Below are 17421 nucleotides of genomic sequence, written 5' to 3'. Positions count from 1 at the left end.
AAAGTTCCAAATTTCAGGATGTGATAACAACTATGGCCCGGCCGGTGTGGCTCAGTGGTTGAGCATCGACCTATGAACCAGGAGATCACGGTTCAATTCCCGGTCAGGACACATGCCCCCCAGGTTGCAGGCTAGATCCCCAGTGGGGGGCATGCAGGAGGCAGCCGATCCATGATTCTCTTTCATCATGGATGTTTCTCTCTCTCTCTCTCTGCCTCTCCCTTCCTCTTTGACATCAATAAAAACATATTAAAATAAAATAACAACCACGGGAGATACGTTTTATCCCACCCAGGGAGCCCCAGAGGTTTCAACTCTAGCTCAGCATCCCTGGACCAATACACACGTGTCCATTTGACTCACTGGAGAAGGCGTTCTCATGTGTGGGTGAGAAATGATGACAGGTGGTTTTAAGGAACCCGAAATCTAGGCCAACCAAATGAGAAACAGGCTTTTATGCTTAATAGGTAGTCTGCCTTTCGTCAAATGAGGTCGAGGCCTTCCCTAGCCGTCTTTAATAGAAGGCGAGGTATTTATTTTAACATCTCGGTATATAAATTGTACATGGTTATTTTAACACGGGAACGTGTTAGGGGGGAGGTCTCACGCAGGAGTCTGCCTGCTGGGGAAGGGCTGCCGAAAAGTGGGGCCCGGAACTCAGAACCCCCTGTAAGTGTTCAGTGACGCATCCGCCCCCCCTTCCCCTCTTCCCCCATCCGGTCCCGAGGAACAGGGACCTTGTATTTCCCGGGGGAAGTGATCAGAAAGAACGTCCATTGAGTCCCTCTCCCACGTTGAGTCTTTTGTATATCGATAGCTCTGTGCCAGGCTGCTCGTCCGTCAAATAGCTAATGACTGTGCTTTTTAAAACTCCTAGCTGTCTGTCCAGTTGTCACAACACCCTCTGGCTCAGCGGGCAGCTTGTGTGCCCGGCAGTCCCAGGTGCTCTGTGGGTACCTTGGTGAGTACACTCCTCTGCTTTATACCTCCTTTCACGTAGTTCGTATCGATCGGCTTTCTCTCTGGTGTCTGTCTCCTGTGGGAAAAGGGCAGAGGCCTTGTGGACGTGTGAGACGCAGGCTGGTGGCTGATCGGTTGCAAAGGTGCCCTTGAAGGTCGCCATGAGCCCCAAATGTTTTAAAGGAAGCAAAGTTCCAAATTTCAGGATGTGATAACCACCATGGCCCCAGCCGGTGTGGCTCAGTGGTTGAGCATCGACCTATGAACCATGAGGTCACGGTTCGATTCCCAGTCAGGGCACATGCCCGGGGTTGCAGGCTCGATCCCCAATGAGAAACACCCATGAATCGCTTTGATGTCCTAGGATGGCGTGGTTGCCCGATGTGATGGGATGGATGGAGGGAGGGGGTGTGTATGAGATGCGTGTCCCAGGGGGTGTCACAGAGTGAATCAAAATATTGACAGCCCCCCCGCTGACCCCCATAGAGGGATGACCCATATGAGCAGAATGTCGAGGGTCTCCTTTAGTGTGTGTGTATCTTACTTATATCTTTGTCCTTATTCCTGGCACACAGTAGTTGCTCAATTAATGCAAAGGAGATTTTTGTTGTTGTTGTTGTTCTCCCTTTCCTTTGACATTCTGGAGGGAGGCCTGAGGGAGAGGTATGCTGTTGCCCTTGTGTGTGACCTTCGCGTTGTCCTTTCTGGGTTGCATGAGAAATGGGTTGTCATGGGTCAAGACTTGGGAGCGTGCCACATGCTCACACCACTTAGCCCTGACCCTCAGAGCCAGTGCCACCTGTCAGGCTGGGCTGGGGGGAGTGGGGAGGAGGGCGTCACAAAAGCCAAAGGCCTCACTCCTTTCTGATTTGGAGCATGAATCAATTCAGCTGGCTTTTATAGGGTGCCTACTTTATGCCGGGCAAGGAGGCCACGGCAAAGACGGGGATTTAGATGTTGCCCCACATGGAAGGACTCAGTGGCCCGAGGTGACCTTGACCCGTGCTTAGAAAGAAAGGAAGTGTACCAGTAATGCTGGCCGTGGCTCCCTCTGTATGTGTGAGGCTCTGGAAAGGTTTGGATTCTATGGATTCTACATGTGGGCAAAGGCCCCAGAGAGGGACAAAAGAAATCAAAAGAAATGTGTTTATTACCCGCCCAGAAGTCTGATTCCCTGGTGTAGCCTGCTTTGCAATTTTATCATGCTTAACTTTGCTTCTTAAGAATCAAGGGAGAAGGTGACTTACTCAGGTGGCCTAAGCTAGGATTTCCTAAAACAAAACAAACAAAACAACCTCAAAAGCCAAACAAAACTGATTCTACTGAGATTCTACATTTCCCCCCAGAATGCCTCAGAGTGGCTAGCTAGACGCTGCCACGTGAAAAATAAAAAGTTCTCCTTTGCGAGATAAGTTTTATGTTCTAGTCCACCTCTAAATGTTTGTTTTATTTCACTGTCTGATTAACTAAGGAGTGAACTGTCTGACCGCCCCCCCCACTTTTCACCCCCCCTAGTAGCTTTCTGGAAAAGGAAAGGGGGGAGAACCAGAGAAGAAAAATGTTTGTTCAACACCCCTTGGTCCTTAAGACACAGCCTCCTGGGCCTCCCCCTGTTGGTCGGTCGGTCGGTCGGTCAGTCAGGAAGGACCTAAGTAGCACTGCCCATTTTCTAGGAAACCGGCTTAAAGAGGTAGAATCTGGTCCTCTCACGGAGCTGGCCGGGGTCAGAGCCCCAATCTGAGGCCAGGACGGGCCCCTTGCTCTCCCCCACACTGCCCAGACCTCACACTTCCCACTTTTTGGCCTTCCTTCTGCGTTCCCTTGGGAATCCTGCCCCTCAATGCCGTCCTTGTCTCACCTATGGCTCTGGACCCATTTCCCTTTCATCTCCTCCCTCAGGAAACACAGGGAGAGGTCTTCAGGGGTGATCTGTGTGGTCTCTTCCCCCAGACATGCCTCCCTTGGGGCAACGCTCAGCCATCGCGGGGCTGAGAGCTGCCCTCTTTTTCTGATGAAACCACAGGAGAAACCCACCCTGGGGACCTTAAAGGTGCCGCCCAGGGTGGGGACAGGGAGCAAGGCCGAGGCTGCACCCAGAGCCCCCTCCCCTGATTGCTGGGAAGACCCTACAGACCCCTCTTGGCCCTTCCACGCGAGACTGCTGAGCGGTGGGGCCCTGCATTTTATTTTATTTATTTTATTTTTGTCTCTGTTCTTAGAAATAGTAATTGAGTAAAAATGTAAGTGAGCCCATGCCAAGCGGCAGGCGGCCAGGGTCAGGGTGAGTTTCTCCATGCTGCGTGAGGCCGGCCGTGCCAAGCGGCTCCGGGGCCATTCCTGTCACCTTGCGTGACCCTCTCCTCCGTGCCAAGGAGCCGCTGGGAGCGGCTGGAGGCAGCCGGGGGCACCTCTTGCTTTTCTCCCTCGCTCCAACCTGGGGGTGGCTGATCGCAGCTGTCCTGGCCCCAGGGATGATGGGAGTAGGGGCTCTGTGGCTTCATCAGCCTTCAATACAGGATGGGATTGTTCTTTTTTTATATATAATATATTTTTATTGATTTCTCTGAAGGAAGGCAGAGGGAGAGAGAGAGAACCATCCATGATGAGATAGAAACATCGATCAGCTGCCTCTTGCACGCCCGCTACTGTGGATGGAGCCCACAGCCCGGGCATGTGTCCTGACCAGGAATCAAACCGTGACCTCCTGGTTCATAGATCAAGGCTCAGTCACCACCAGCTGGACGGATGCAATTGTTCTTGCTCCTCAGAGGCCGCGTGGTGGCTGGAGCTTGTTGGTCTTGTTAATGTCCTTATCCCCTTCCTTCTTCTCCCCCCCCCCCCCCCCCCCGACTACCGGTTAGGATGAGGTTAGTGGGCCTGAGAGGTTTTCTAATAAAACATAAAAATGCAGAAGCAACAGTCTGTCCACGAATGAATGGATTAAGAGTCAAAGTGACTGCAGGTTTGTTTGGGTGGGTTTTTCCTCTCCCCGTGTTTACTGAGCAAAAGGCTCTAAGGAGCTGGAGGAAGATCTAAAGATGGTGTTTCTCAGAGTATCTCCTGAGCCAGCCAGATGGCTCAGTTGGTTGAGTGTTGTCCTCCAGTCAAGGCACATGCCTGGGTTGTAGGTTAGGCCCTCGAATGCGGAACAGATGGAAGGTAACTTTGATCTCTCTCTCTCTCTCTCTCTCTCTCTCTCTCTCTCTCTCTCTCTCTCTCTCTCTCTCTCTCTCTCTCTCTCTCTTTCTCTCTCTCTGTCTTCCTCTCCCTGCATGTCCTTAGACAAGGATAAAAAAATAATCCTATATAATAAAGAGCTAATATGCAAATGGTGGCCAGGTCCTCCATTATATATAAATACCTAAGTGACTGTTAGGACCAGCTGGTAGCAATGATGTGTGCTGACCACCAGGAGGTGGGTGCTCAATGCTCCCCCAGCCAACCTCCCGCAGCCCCTCCCCCTGGACTGGGTGAGAAGGCCAGGCCGAGGGACCTCATCTGTGCACAAATTCGTCCACCTGGGCCTCTATTAATAATATAAAAAGTGGCTCCCGATGGGTGAGTCTTTGGAAGCAGATCTCCTGGCCTCTCCCAGACCTGCAGAGAAGTGGGGCTGGGGTGGGCGGAGCCCAGAAATCTGCATATTGAATGGCATTTGGGGTTATTCCTATGTCACTGGAGTTTGTTGCTGCTCTGATCGGGTGGATCTGTTCACTGCAGTCCCGGCCTAGAGAGGATTCAGACGGGGCCTTTTCCATCCGCTGGTCCTGCAAGCGAGGGGCCCTCAATGCACAGCCAAGCCACGTCCCTCCCTGCACTGTCCATTTCCCCAGATGCATACAGATGTGGGGGTAGACTTATGAATCTCATACACCACACTTCTTCACCCCGGAGGGAATGGTGGTGCGTGTGCAAGGAAGTCAGTTAGTCACATGGGGAGAGGGGTGGGTGTCTAGGTTGAGAAATTTCTCCCAGGAGCGGATTCCCCCGCTCAAGGCCCTTCCCCTGGGCAACCGTGGGGTGAGAAGGAGATTTTCAAAATGAATGTGTAATGTGCATGCGACACCTATTTTATTTTTATAACGTATAAGCCGTTAGCTAAAGTTTCATCCCCTGCTGACCGCTTCATGGCCCGAATCCCATTCTGGGACATTCCATGGGGCGAGGCTCTAGCTAACAGTGGGATGTAAACTCCCCAAACTCAGCGTCGAGCCCCTGCAACTTTTGCTTTGGTATTTTGCTCCGCCAGAGGTTTGAGGCAGGTGAAAATCTGACCGGCTCCTCGGGAGAAGAGTTAGTGCTAGAGGACTTCTTGGTCTTTTCTCCTGTTTCCCTGAGACTATTGTGGAAGCATCCAGAACAGCTCTAGCGTGTTTCTGGCCATCAGACAATGAGAGAAATGCCCATGTCTGCGTGGCCTGTCTTGCTAAGCAGCCCCCATGGCTGTTGAAGTAGGAAAAGAATGACGGAGGGTGTGAATTCTGCTGCCCAACCAGCAAGCCTTCAACGAAAAGAGTCTACATTGACTACGAGCAGAGTCTAAGATCAATGTCAAATGTAGGCAGAGCTCCTGGGAATACAGAGGTCAAGAGAAGACAGTCCTATGACAGGTTAGCACATGGAAGAGTATTTATGGCTCGTGTGTCTGCCCTGCCTTAGGCACCCATCTGGGCAGTAGTGATACCATCAGTGAACTTTGCCTTGAGGGGGAAGATAAGACAATTCATTGGTAAGATAAGGGATGGTAGGATTGGAGAACTGTTATGGGGAGAAAAGAAGAGCACAGGTGGGAATGGGGAAGTGAGTTTCAATTTCAAATAAGCTGGCAGGAGTCCAGTTGGCAGAGTGGCTCAGTGGTTGAACATCAATCTATGAACCAGAAGGTCACGGTTCAATTCCCCATCAAGTGCACATGCCAATCTCCAGCAGGGGGCGTGCAGGAGGCAGCTGATCAGTGATTCTCATCATTGACGTTTCTATCTCTCTCTCCTTTTCCCTTCCTCTCTTTGAAATCAATAAAATATATCTTTAAAAATGACGAAGGTCATCAAGAGGGTCATCAAGAGGGTGGCATTTGAGCAGAGACTTGGAGGAGGTCCGAGAACAGCCTGGGGCTCTCTGGGGAAGAGCATTTCTGGTCGAGGGGACAGCTGGTCCCTTTGCTGACGTGTTCCAAGATCCACACTTCTCCCGTCTTGTGCTGACAAGTGTGGAAGGACAGCTGTTGGATTTGGTTCTTGCTGTCACGCTAGCCACAGCCATCGTTGACTCCGTGGCCAGGGACAGGTGGCATTAGAGTGAGAGGTGACCATGTGCTGGCCTAGGGGGATGACAGGTTCCTTTGCGTGTATGGAGTAGAGAGTCAGGCTTATTGAGTCGGTCTCTGGATCGTCCAGCTGTGCCTTCGCCTAAACTACGAAAAGAGGTCAGAAGCCAAGGAATTTGCAAAACTATGCCTCTTATCAGTCAGAAAGCATTCTGTTGGACCCTAGTCCGCTTTCTAATTTTTAAGTTTCGAACATCAAGGCTTTAACCCTGGGAAGCTGCTATCGTTCCTTCATCAATCTGGACCCGTGAGATCTGCCAGGAGATGGGGGACTATGTAGCCCAGGCCTGTTCGCAGGGGCCGGCAGCTTAGCGAGAAGGTCAGGCGTCCAACCCAAACAAACAGAACCAAGAGGCCAACACCACGCGGCTGCTTATAAGGAAGGCGTCGGAGAGGTCAGGAGAAGAATTGCTCGCATCAGTCTCGAGAGGTCACGGGAGACTTCCCAGGGGAGATGACATTTGCTGCTTGAAAGGCGACCTTTGAAAGTGTAGTTTGGCAGTTAGCAGAAGCTGCTTGCGTTTCCCGGGAGGAGAAAGTTTGCCCTTTCGTGTTATTTTCCCGCTCTGCGAATCTGCATGACTGTGCTCTGAATGAACCCTCAAACAGTAGGAGCACTTAGTGTGTGTGAATTTGTGCATGGGTGGGGTCCAGCCAGCCTGGCCAGGAGGAGGGGACATGGGCCATTGGCCGGCCTGCCTGCTGGTCGAACTCCTGGTCGAAGGGACAATTTGCATATTAGCCTTTTATTATATAGGATATACACTGAGCGCCCAGATGGTTATGTGCTCAGAGATTGTAATAATCTGGCCACTCAGTGTAAATTTCTGTTGTGGTCTTTGAGAAAAAAAAAAAAAATCGAGGTGTTGGGAGACCCCCTTGGAAATACTGAGGCTGGAGAACAGGGTCCAACTGTCCTAGCAAGCACGAGTGATGCAAAATGGGTACCTTCAAGAGATTCTTTGAGCTGTTGCATAAAAAATCCAGTCTGGCCGAAACTGGTTTGGCTCAGTGGATAGAGCGTTGGCCTGCAGAATGAAGGGTCCCAGGTTCGATTCCAGTCAGGGGCATGCGCCTTGGTTGCGGGCACATCCCCAGTGGGGGGTGTGCAAGAGGCAGCTGATTGATAATTCTCTCTCATTGATGTTTCTAGCTCTCTATCCCTCTCTCTTCCTCTCTGTAAAAAGTCAATAAAAATATATTAAAAAAAAAAAAAAAGAAAGAAAGAAAAATCCAGTCTGCCAAGATGGGCGGGATATAACGGGGCTGTGAGGAACCTAGAATTATTTTACAAGCTCAAGGTCATTGTCTTAGAGCTCCTTTCCTTCATCTCAATCACAAAGATTGAGGGTTGGCACTGTTTCATGACATCTTCAGTTACCCTGTCCACATCCCATTGGCCACGGCCAATGTCACTAGCAAAGGTCGGGGGGGGGGGGGGAAGACTGCAGAAGAGAGGGCTGTGTAGACAGACATTCTGAACAAGTGATCCGTCTAGTACAAGTGGAGGAGGTGGGGAAAAGAGAGAAATTTCACCCGTGTTAAACATTTTAGTTAGAGTCGTCCCTCTTTATCCAAAGTTTCGCTTTTCATAGTTTTCAGTGACTTGTGCTCAACAGTGGTCCGAAACTATTACATGGAAAATTCTAGAAATAAGCAATTCCTATGTTTCACGCGGCCCGCTGGGATGAAATCTCTCAATGCCCAGCTCCCTCTCAGACACGAGTGACATTCTCCTCCATTCTGACACAAATTGCTCCCCCAACCGAGACGAGTTCGCCTGGTGTGTAAGGCACGCAAGTCCTGATATGTTGTGGGAAATTTATGTGTGTCGGGGAAAACCTGGAATGGGGCTTACCTCCCCAACATGTAGGGGCATCCCTCAGCCTCAGGCCCTCCCATTGCCACTGCAGTCCGGACACGCCCGGCAGGAGCTGGTGGATGTGTCCGCAAAGAGGATCCAGGCTAAGTCTGCACCAGAGCGTTTGGCTGGGTGCTTACTGTTTGCTGGGAGCACACAGGGCGAGACTTTTCTTGTTCTTATCTCTGTATGTGCGTCTCACGGGAGCGTAATGATTTAAACACCGTGGATTGTGCGCTTCTCCAGAATCCTGTCTACCTTGAGTCTGGGTCTCCTGACATTGGCCCATCAGTAGATCACTCTGACCAGTGGTTCTCAACGTGGGGCACATGGTGTTTAGGGGAGGGGGGGCAATTTGAGAATGAGTTATTAACAATGATTTTTTTTTTTTTTTGCATTTCTTATGGTTCTAGGGGCCTCATATACAGTATATACACTGAGAGGCCAGATTATTATGATCTCTGAACACATAATAATCTGGCCAGTCAGTGTGTGTGTATTAGAGGCCTGGTGCATGAATTTGTGCATGAGTGGGGTCCGGCCAGCCTGGCCAGGAAAAGGGGCCATGGGTAGTTGGCCGGCCTGCCTGCTGGTCAAACTCCTGGTCTAGGGGACAATTTTTACATATTAGCCTTTTATTATATAGGATAAATACTGAGTGGCCAGATTATTATGTGTTCAGAGATCATAATAATCTTGCCACTCAGTGTAAATATATATTGTGACATTTATGCACTTCAGTTCTCTTGTTTATGTTTTGAAACTTTATTTGCTATTTTTTCATATCGTTTCATAGCTTCATATTATTACCTTTAAAAAAAAACAACACAATTTCTTAGTGATTTCCTCCTCAGGACTTCCACTGTCCTTTGGTTCTTTCATTTTTCTCTTTCACGGATGCTATGTTCTTTGGAAGCTGGTGTAGACCAAGTTCATGGCCTTTTAGGCTTCCTCCATGTGAACAGGAGTTCACTTTTTGAAGAATAAGAATTCTATGTCACAGGGGGAGGGACATCCGAATTTGAGAGCTGCTGAGGTGGGGAATGGCCATCAAAAGGTTGGGGGACCACTGGCCCGCTCCTTCCTGCTATGTCCAGTGAGCAAATGGGGAGATGCCTGGTCCAGGAAGTGACAGCCATCCATCCGGGCCCATCACCCCTGAGCGTGCCTGGAGCTTGCAAGTTCATAGTCATCCCCGCAGTCTATTGTCAGCAGCAGCAGCTGCTGTGATGTTGCTGACCCCGGCCCTGGGGGTCAGCAGTGGGAAAGAGCAGACAGACACGAAAGCATTGTGCTGCGAGGGGCTGGACATCTGTGCCTCTGAATCGTCCCGTTGTGTGTCTCGATGCGTCTCTTGCAGCTGTGCCACTGAAGGTGAACTCTGTCCCCCGGCTGGAGCCTTCATTGGTTTTGGATCCTTCTGCCATCGCAATGATCAGGCCACGTTTTTCTGATGTTCGCTCGGATATTGTCTCTGCTCGAAGGTGGAGCTCGCTTGTTTGTGTTCACATCATGGCGGGGGTTGCTGCTTTGTTTTCTTGACTTCGCGGCCTGTGCTCCGAGGGCTGCTACTGACCTTGTCTCTGGTCCACACGGAGGAGGTGGGAAGGGCAGTGCCCTGGGGAACTGAGACGAAGGTGGCTTCCAGGATTGTTTTTGTTTTTTTAAAAAAATAAATCTTTATTGTTCATATTATTACAAATGTTCCTCATCCCCCCCCCTCCATTGCTCCCCTCCACCAGGTTCCCACCCCACCCTCTGCCCTTTCCCCACCCCCCATTGTCCTTATCCATAGGTGCACAGTTTATGTTCAATCTCTTCCCACACACACCCCTCCCTTTTTCTCCGAGAATCGTCAGTCAACTCCCCTTCCATACCTCTGATTCTATTCTATTCATCCGTTAATATTGTTCATCAGGTTTCTTAATTCCATTGGTTTTTAGATTCACTTGTTGATAGTTAGGTATTTGTTGTTCATAGTTTTTATCTTTATTTACTTTCTCTTCCTAAAGAACCCCCTTCAGCAATTCATATAATTCTGGTTTGGCGGTGATGAACTCCTTTAGCTTTTTTTTTATTAGTGAAGCTCTTTATCTGGCCTTCGATTCTGAGTGATAGCTTTGCTGGATAGATTATCCTTGGCTGTAGGTTCTTACTATTCATCACCTTGAATATTTCTTGCCATTCCCGTCTGGCCTGCATGGTTTCTGTTGAGAAATCAGCTGACAATTGTATGGGTGCTCCTTTATAGGTAACTACCTGCTTTTCTCGTGCTGCTTTTAATATTCTCTCTTTGTCTTTTGCTCGTGGAATTTTAATTATGATGTGGCTTGGTGTGGTCTTCTTTGGATTTCTTTTGTTTGGACTTCTGTGCGCTTCCTGGACTTGTAAGTCTAATTCTTTCACCAGGTGGAGAAAGTTTTCTGTCACTATTTCTTTCAATATGTTTTCAGTATCTTGCTCTCTCTCATCTTCTGGGACCCCCATAATTCTGATGTTGGTTCGCTTGAAGTTGTCCTAGAGGTTTCTTACATTATCTTCAACTTTCTGGATTCTCTTGTCTTCTTGCTTCTGTGGAGGAGTGTCTTCTGGTTCTTTATGTTCCAAATCTTTGACTTGATTTTTGCAATCTTCCATTTTGTTTTTAGGATTCTGTATAATATTTTTTATTTCAAACAATGTATTCTTTATTCCTTGTTGATCCCTTATTAGTTCTTGTTGATCCCTTTTCATCTCCTCATAGGTCTTATCGACCTTTTCTAGGAAATTCTTGAAAAACCTTATAAGCGTGGTTTTGAACTCTATATCCAGTCTCTTCTTTTCCTCCATTTATTTTGTTTGTGATCTATTTCCTTGTCTCGGCATTTTCACAGCTTCCCTGAGTTGGTAGGGTGGCTTTGTGTGCTAAGGTGTCCTATATGGTTCAGTGAGTGAGCCTCCCAGTTACCTGAGGTGGACAGCCTTGGTGTAGCCCTTAGTGGGCTGTGAGTGCAATCTTGTTGTTAAGCCTTGCTTGCTGTTGGTATCGCTGGGAAGCATTGATCTCCAAGCCAATTGGCTATGAGGATACCAGGGTTATTTTTAAAAATATATATTTTTATTGATTTTAGAGAGGAAAGGGGAGAGAGAGAGAGAGAGAGAGAGAAGCATCAGTGATGAGAGAATCACCGATTGGCCGCCTCCTGCATGCCCCCTACTGGGGATTGAGCCCACAACCCGGGTGTGTGCCCTTGGCCGGAACTGAACCTGGGACCCCTCAGCCCGCAGGCTGACGTTCTATCCATTGAGCCACACCAGCTAGGGCTCGAGGATTGTTTACTCTGGTGTTATTGTCAGGGAGAGAGCAGATGGTTGTTCAACCGAAACCACACGGATGAAGCACCAAGAACGGCTAACTGACTAGGCAAAGATCCAGGCTTGGGCTTCCGAGATCAGAGCTTGAGGGACCTTAATGGGAAGCAGTGATCGATGGTCAGGACTCTGGTCTGGTCTGGCTTGGTAGCTCCAGCCCAGAGATGTTTAACATCCCTGGGCGTCAGAATCCGCTGTGGGGCGTGTAACAAACATTCGAGCTGGGATGTACCCCCAGAAAGTCTGACTCAGTGGGTCAGGAGTGGAAGCTGGTGTCATTTTTAAAGAGCTCCCTGGAGGATTTGAACCTACCACGGGGAGGGGGGGGACCTCTGTTTTGGGGGTTTCACCCAGCTTTTGCTAAAACTGATTTTTTTTTTTTGTCTAGTGTAGGGGTGTCGAACTCAATCAGAGAAGGGGCCAAAATCTAAAATCCAGCCTAAATTGCGGGCCGAATGGTTTACTGAACAGTCATAAACTGTCATTGTGATGGAAACGCAGCGGAGTGCAGTGATGACAGCGCGGTGCGGGCCACATTGCAAGGCCTGGCGGGACGGATTTGGCCCGCGGGCCTTGTGTTTGACATATGTGGTCTAGTGTTATAATGAGTGAATTTCTCCATGAAGCAAAGGCATATATTTGGGTGGGCGTGTTGATGGATAAAGAGGATGGATTCTGTCTTTAGAAATAAACGGAATAATAATGGTAGTGAGAGCCATTGAACACTTACATTAGGCACCGTGCTAACCTCCATGTTGCCTAGAGGAGAAACACTGCTATCCCTCCCAGTGATAATGGATTAGGAAACCAAGGGTCATAGACATCAATCCAGCCTAAATTGCGGGCCGAATGGTTTACTGAACAGTCATAAACTGTCATTGTGATGGAAACACAGCGGAGTGCAGTGATGACAGCGCGGTGCGGGCCACATTGCAAGGCCTGGCGGGACGGATTTGGCCCCACAGACACACGGCCAGTCAGTGGTAGAGCCAGAACTTGAACTTGGCCTGTGTGTCTCCGAAGGAACCACAGGGAGTGCGTGATCTAAAATCCTAAGGAAACCCTAAGAAATGCCACCGTCCATCCCCAGCGGTCCTACCTGTCCCCAATCACAGGGAGAAATGATTCAGGCACCCAACAAATATTTGTGCAATAAGGGGGTGAATGAATTTTGCCAATAGGGACTATGATGGATACAGAGCTTTGTGTGTTGCCAAGGACATTTTGGGAAAGGAGAGAGGCCTTCACCCATTGGCATGTCCCCAGTTTCTCCAGGGGGCCCCCATGAACTGGGAGCCCACTCCCAATTGCATCCTTGTGGTAACTTTCTGTGCACTAAGCATAGAAATATTAATAGCCTTTAAAAGTACCCTATCCACAGCCTTATTGAAGGATACTGCCCCTTTCTTCATGCTTAGTTGCATTTTTCATGTGATAAGTTGGGAAAACTTCAAAGTCCCCAGGGCTGGTGGGACAGGAGAGAACCCACTTGTCAAGACAAGCCCAACCTTGACCCATTCTTGTCTTGGTGAGCCCTTGGGGGACCCCTGGGGAAACCCCTGGATTGGTCCCTGCTCCATGTCTGAGTCCACACTGCTGTCACCGGAGGTACTAAGGGGCAGTCAGACTTATGTCTTAGGTCCTTGGCCAGACAACACAAGTCATTGCAGGGCCCTTGTTCTCTTCTTGTTTCAACCTTACTTCTATTGGAAACTCTTAACACTGCAGGCTGTACCAACATGGCTTTTCAAACTCCTCTCTGGATAGAGTAGGTGGGGTTGGATTAAGTACTACAGCTTTTAAGCAATTTTTATTTTTTTATTTTTTATTGCTAAGTATCCAACAGGCTGAACGGAGGAAATTCAAGTCTAACCCTGGAGGGACCCTGTTTAGTCATCTGTCTAGACAGACGCGCTCCTATAATGGGCCTCTCTGTTTCTCTCCTTTGTTAGAGCAGATGGTGGTCCCTTTCTTTTAACTCCGCAAAGATGTCAACATTTGTGTGTGTGTGTGTGTGTGTGTGTGTGCTTTTATCCCAACCTACTGTTGATAAGCCAAGAAAGTGACTCACGCGTGAGCCAGAGATGACTCTGAGTGTGACAGCCAGTCTGTGATAGAGAAGAAAGAAAACACAGGCTGTGCCTGAGGCAGAACAGGGGGAAGTCCTGACTGGGTAGCGCTGTGCAAGTCAGACACCCTGTCTGAACCCCACTTTTCTCGTCTCTAAAATGGGAATTCATTTTAAAAAACCTACTTCTTAAAGGCACTTAAGAAAAAGAAACTACGAGCACACAAAAATGCCTTGTATGTGATAGAGATTCAATAAACTTATTCATTCATTCATTCGTTCACTCACTTGAAGGTAATCAGTGGGACTTTTACCTTTTTTCCTTTATAGTCTGAGAATCACAGAAAGCCAGAAATTCCACCCCACGCTTTTAATTTCGAGTTGGCATACTCTGAGATGAAAGCAAGTGATTTTTTTTTTTTTAAGTCCAGGAGAAAAAAATAAAAGTAAAAGTGGTACCAATTTCTGTAAGAGGAAAATAATACCAGAGATAGTGTTGAAAGGTTGGTAGGAGTAAGAAGGCAGAATGACATCCATTGTCTTAGCAGGAGAGCTCAAAACTCTCAGACCTTGCCTAAAAGGACCAGTTGTGTTAGTAACGATTTCTACAACGAAGTGGCCCATCTTTCCACCTTGTTATTTCACTTTACACCCTACCTGGTTTGTTCCTGAAAACAATGATGTGGGATTTTATTTTATTATTTTTTTAATTTTTGTCTTATTCCATTTAATTCCATAAATATCCACGGAGCGTCTATGGCTTCGAGGCTCAGTGTCTGAATCCCACAGGTGGATGAGAAGTGAGACAGGGCCGAAGCCAGTGTGGCTCAGTGGATAGAGCGTCGGTCTGTGGACTGAAAGGTCCCAGGTTCGATTCCGGTCAATGGCATGTACCTTGGTTGCGGGCACATCCCCAGTAGGAGGTGTGCAAGAGGCAGCTGGTCGATGTTTCTCTCTCATCGACGTTTCTAGCTCTCTATCTCTCTCCCTTCCTCTCTGTAAAAAATCAATAAAATATATTAAAAAAAAAAAAGTGAGACAGGTAGGGATGGGTCCCTCCCAGGAGGCCTAGAGACCACACACCCAGGCACAGGTGGAAGCCCTCTGTCCTCATCACAGAACACTGTATCGGGCACGGTCCCTCTTCAGGTCCATACCTTTCAGCGAAATGCCGTTATTCCCAAGGGACTGTGGCACGTGGCATGCCCCTCAACACGGGCAATGTAGCTTTCCTTTTTCTTTAAATTATTTTTATTGTTATAAGAACACTAGAAGCCCAGCACGCATGCCTGCTCGCAGCCCCACCCCACCTCACAGCACATGCAGCCTCCTGGAGACTGGTCTTTGGTCATTATGGCGTCACGGCCACTGGGTTCTTAATACATAGATGACAACTGCCCTCAGTTGCTGACGGCCTATTTGTGGAGACTGGTTTGTAAACTAACTACCCTACACACACACAAAAAAAAAATAATAATTTTTAAGAAGTGCTGAATGATACTTTCACACAAAGGGCCATGGGAATGCAAAGGCAAGGTGGGTGGTTAACGAAGCCAGCTTTTCGGAGACGTGACACCCCGTTCCCCCCCCCCCCCCCAACACCCCAGACGTGAGCCATGACTTTCCCAGGAAAGGCAAGTAGAAGGCTCAGCCTCTTCTCCGGCTGAGAAAGGACAGGATCAAATAATGTCTGTTCAGAGCAAAGCTCTTCACATTTCACGGTACAGTTCACGACAATCCCCGACACTGAAATTCCATTAGGACCCGGTGCTTCACGCGCCTTCAGATGCCGCACGCCTGAGTCATGTCTCTCTCCGTGCAACTGCGATCAATAAAACACCCCAGTAAAATGTGGTTAACCACCGGGACATCCCTCCTCAGTCCCGTCCCCCCCCCGCCCCAAATCAGCAGGGTGACTCATCCAACTCGGGGCCCCTCCCCCTGCCCGGTGCTGGTCCCCCCGGCCCGTGTGGCACAGCTTGACCGACTCCTGACCCCTGGCAAGCCCAGTCCTGCCCTGGGAGCTTGGGTGGCTGAGGGTGGGGAGAAACTCTGTCCGGTATCATGCGTGTGCAGGAGAGATGCCACCTGAGGATACAGCCTGTGAGTGCCTCTCTCTCTCTCTCTCTCTCTCTCTCTCTCTCTCTCTCTGGCTTCCTCCTGTTGTCTATGTAACATGCATTCCGAGATGAGGCTCCTCCCCTCCATAAGCTGTCCCCTCTTTACTTTTCTTTATTAAAATATATTTTTATTGATTCAGAGAAGAAAGGAGAAGGAGAGAGAGATAGAAGCATCAATGATGAGAGAGAATCCTTGATGGGCTGCCTCCTGCACACCTCCTACTGGGGATTGAGCCCCAACCAGGGCATATGTCCTTGTCCGGGATCGAACTCGGGACTCTTCAGTCCCCGGACCAACGCTCGATCCACTGAGCCAAACCAGCTAGGGCACCTCCTTGGTTTTAATTCGCCGTGTACGTTGCAGTGTGTTTCCTTTCTTTTTTCCCACACAGTAGGGGCCTAGGAATCAGCATCGGTTGTCAGAGGACAAAGGGGAAGGAGTGGGAGGGAGGGCGATAGGAAACAGGTGTGGAAAGGGCACAGGATGCTTTTACCCGCCGCTGTCTGGGCCTGTGGCCGCTTAAGCAGCACCTACCAGGGCCAGCGAAGCCACTCAGGTGTCTGTGCCCAGCTGTAGCTGCCCTCCCAGCATCCTCCAGACAGGCCCTTCTGTCATCCGCAGGGGGAATGTGGCCTAGCTGCGACCCTGCTTTGGGAAGCTGACCAGGAGACTGCTCTGTGTTAAGCTTCCTTCCTTCCTTCCTTCCTTCCTTCCTTCCTTCCTTCCTTCCTTCCTTCCTTCCTTCCTTCCTTCCTTCTTCCTTCCTTCCTTATGCTTGCAATCCCTCGCTTCACCTTCCTCGTAGGCCTTTGGCAGGAAGTCTTACTGGCAGGTTCTGGGTTAGGTGTCTGGGAGCTGAGATGAAGCCAGTTGAAAAGGGGATCCTGGCCCAGCCGGCTGGCTCAGTGGTTGAGCGTCAACCTATGAACCAGGAGGTCAAGGTTCAATCTCTGGTCAAGGGCACGCACATGCCCGGGTTGCAGGCTCGAAGCTCCAGTAGGGGGCGTGCAGGAGGCAGCTGATCAATGATTCTCTCTGATCAATGATGTTTCTCTCTCTCTCTCCCTCTCCCCGCCTCTCTCTAAAATCAATACAATATATATCCATTTAAAAAAATGGTATTCTTTTTCTGTTCTTGTGACTGAGAGTTTAGTCCTGACATCTAAGTCCTTGAAGGCCTATGTTTAAGTCACCAGCTGTGATGTGACTTAATTGTATTGTTTTTCTCAACTTGCTTTTGGTCAGTGGTGAACAGGGGGCCGAAATAAGCCCCACTGCACTTAACTTATTTTTTTCTTTTAATATATTTTAGTGATTTTTTTACTGAGAGGAAGGGAAAGAGATAGAGAGTTAGAAACATCGATGAGAGAGAAGCATCAATCAGCTGCCTCCTGCACACCCCCTACTGGGGATGTGCCTGCAACCAAGGTACCTGCCCTTGACTGGAATCGAACCTGGGACCCTTGAGTCTGCAGGCTGATGCTCTATCCACTGAGCCAAACCGGTTAGGGCTGCACTTAACTTCTTTTATCTACTTAACAACATGTCCCCTTTGGCTAAGCCCCTTTCAGTCACACTTACTCAATAATAACAATAATAATAATGACAGCAACGACGATATTAATTACTTCTACCTCAGGTAGTGCTGCTTAAACTCCAGGTATGCTCAGCGCCTTAGAGATAGGAGTCATAGATCCTGGCCATAACCCATAGATGTTATTAAATCTCCGTTTC

General features: G+C 49.0%; 1 protein-coding gene across 2 annotated transcripts in view; it reads left to right on the top strand.

Moving 5' to 3' along the window:
• Positions 1 to 17421, top strand: part of TGFB2 (transforming growth factor beta 2) — a 56198-nt gene that overhangs the window by 11024 nt on the left and 27753 nt on the right. The window contains exon 2 of one of the 2 annotated variants that reach the window (XM_036453491.2): positions 878 to 961. The exons of the other annotated variant lie outside the window; for it this stretch is intronic. Within the exon in view, the coding sequence (XP_036309384.1) occupies positions 878 to 961 (84 nt within the window). The remainder of the gene's footprint in view (positions 1 to 877; positions 962 to 17421) is intronic. 2 annotated transcript variants of the gene reach the window in all.

This window comes from Pipistrellus kuhlii, unplaced genomic scaffold, assembly GCF_014108245.1.
Source record: "Pipistrellus kuhlii isolate mPipKuh1 unplaced genomic scaffold, mPipKuh1.p scaffold_m20_p_25, whole genome shotgun sequence".
In the NCBI taxonomy this organism is placed as follows: Eukaryota; Metazoa; Chordata; class Mammalia; order Chiroptera; family Vespertilionidae; genus Pipistrellus; species Pipistrellus kuhlii.
Note: the sequence above shows the minus strand (reverse complement) of the source record. Positions and strands in the feature narration are given on the sequence as shown.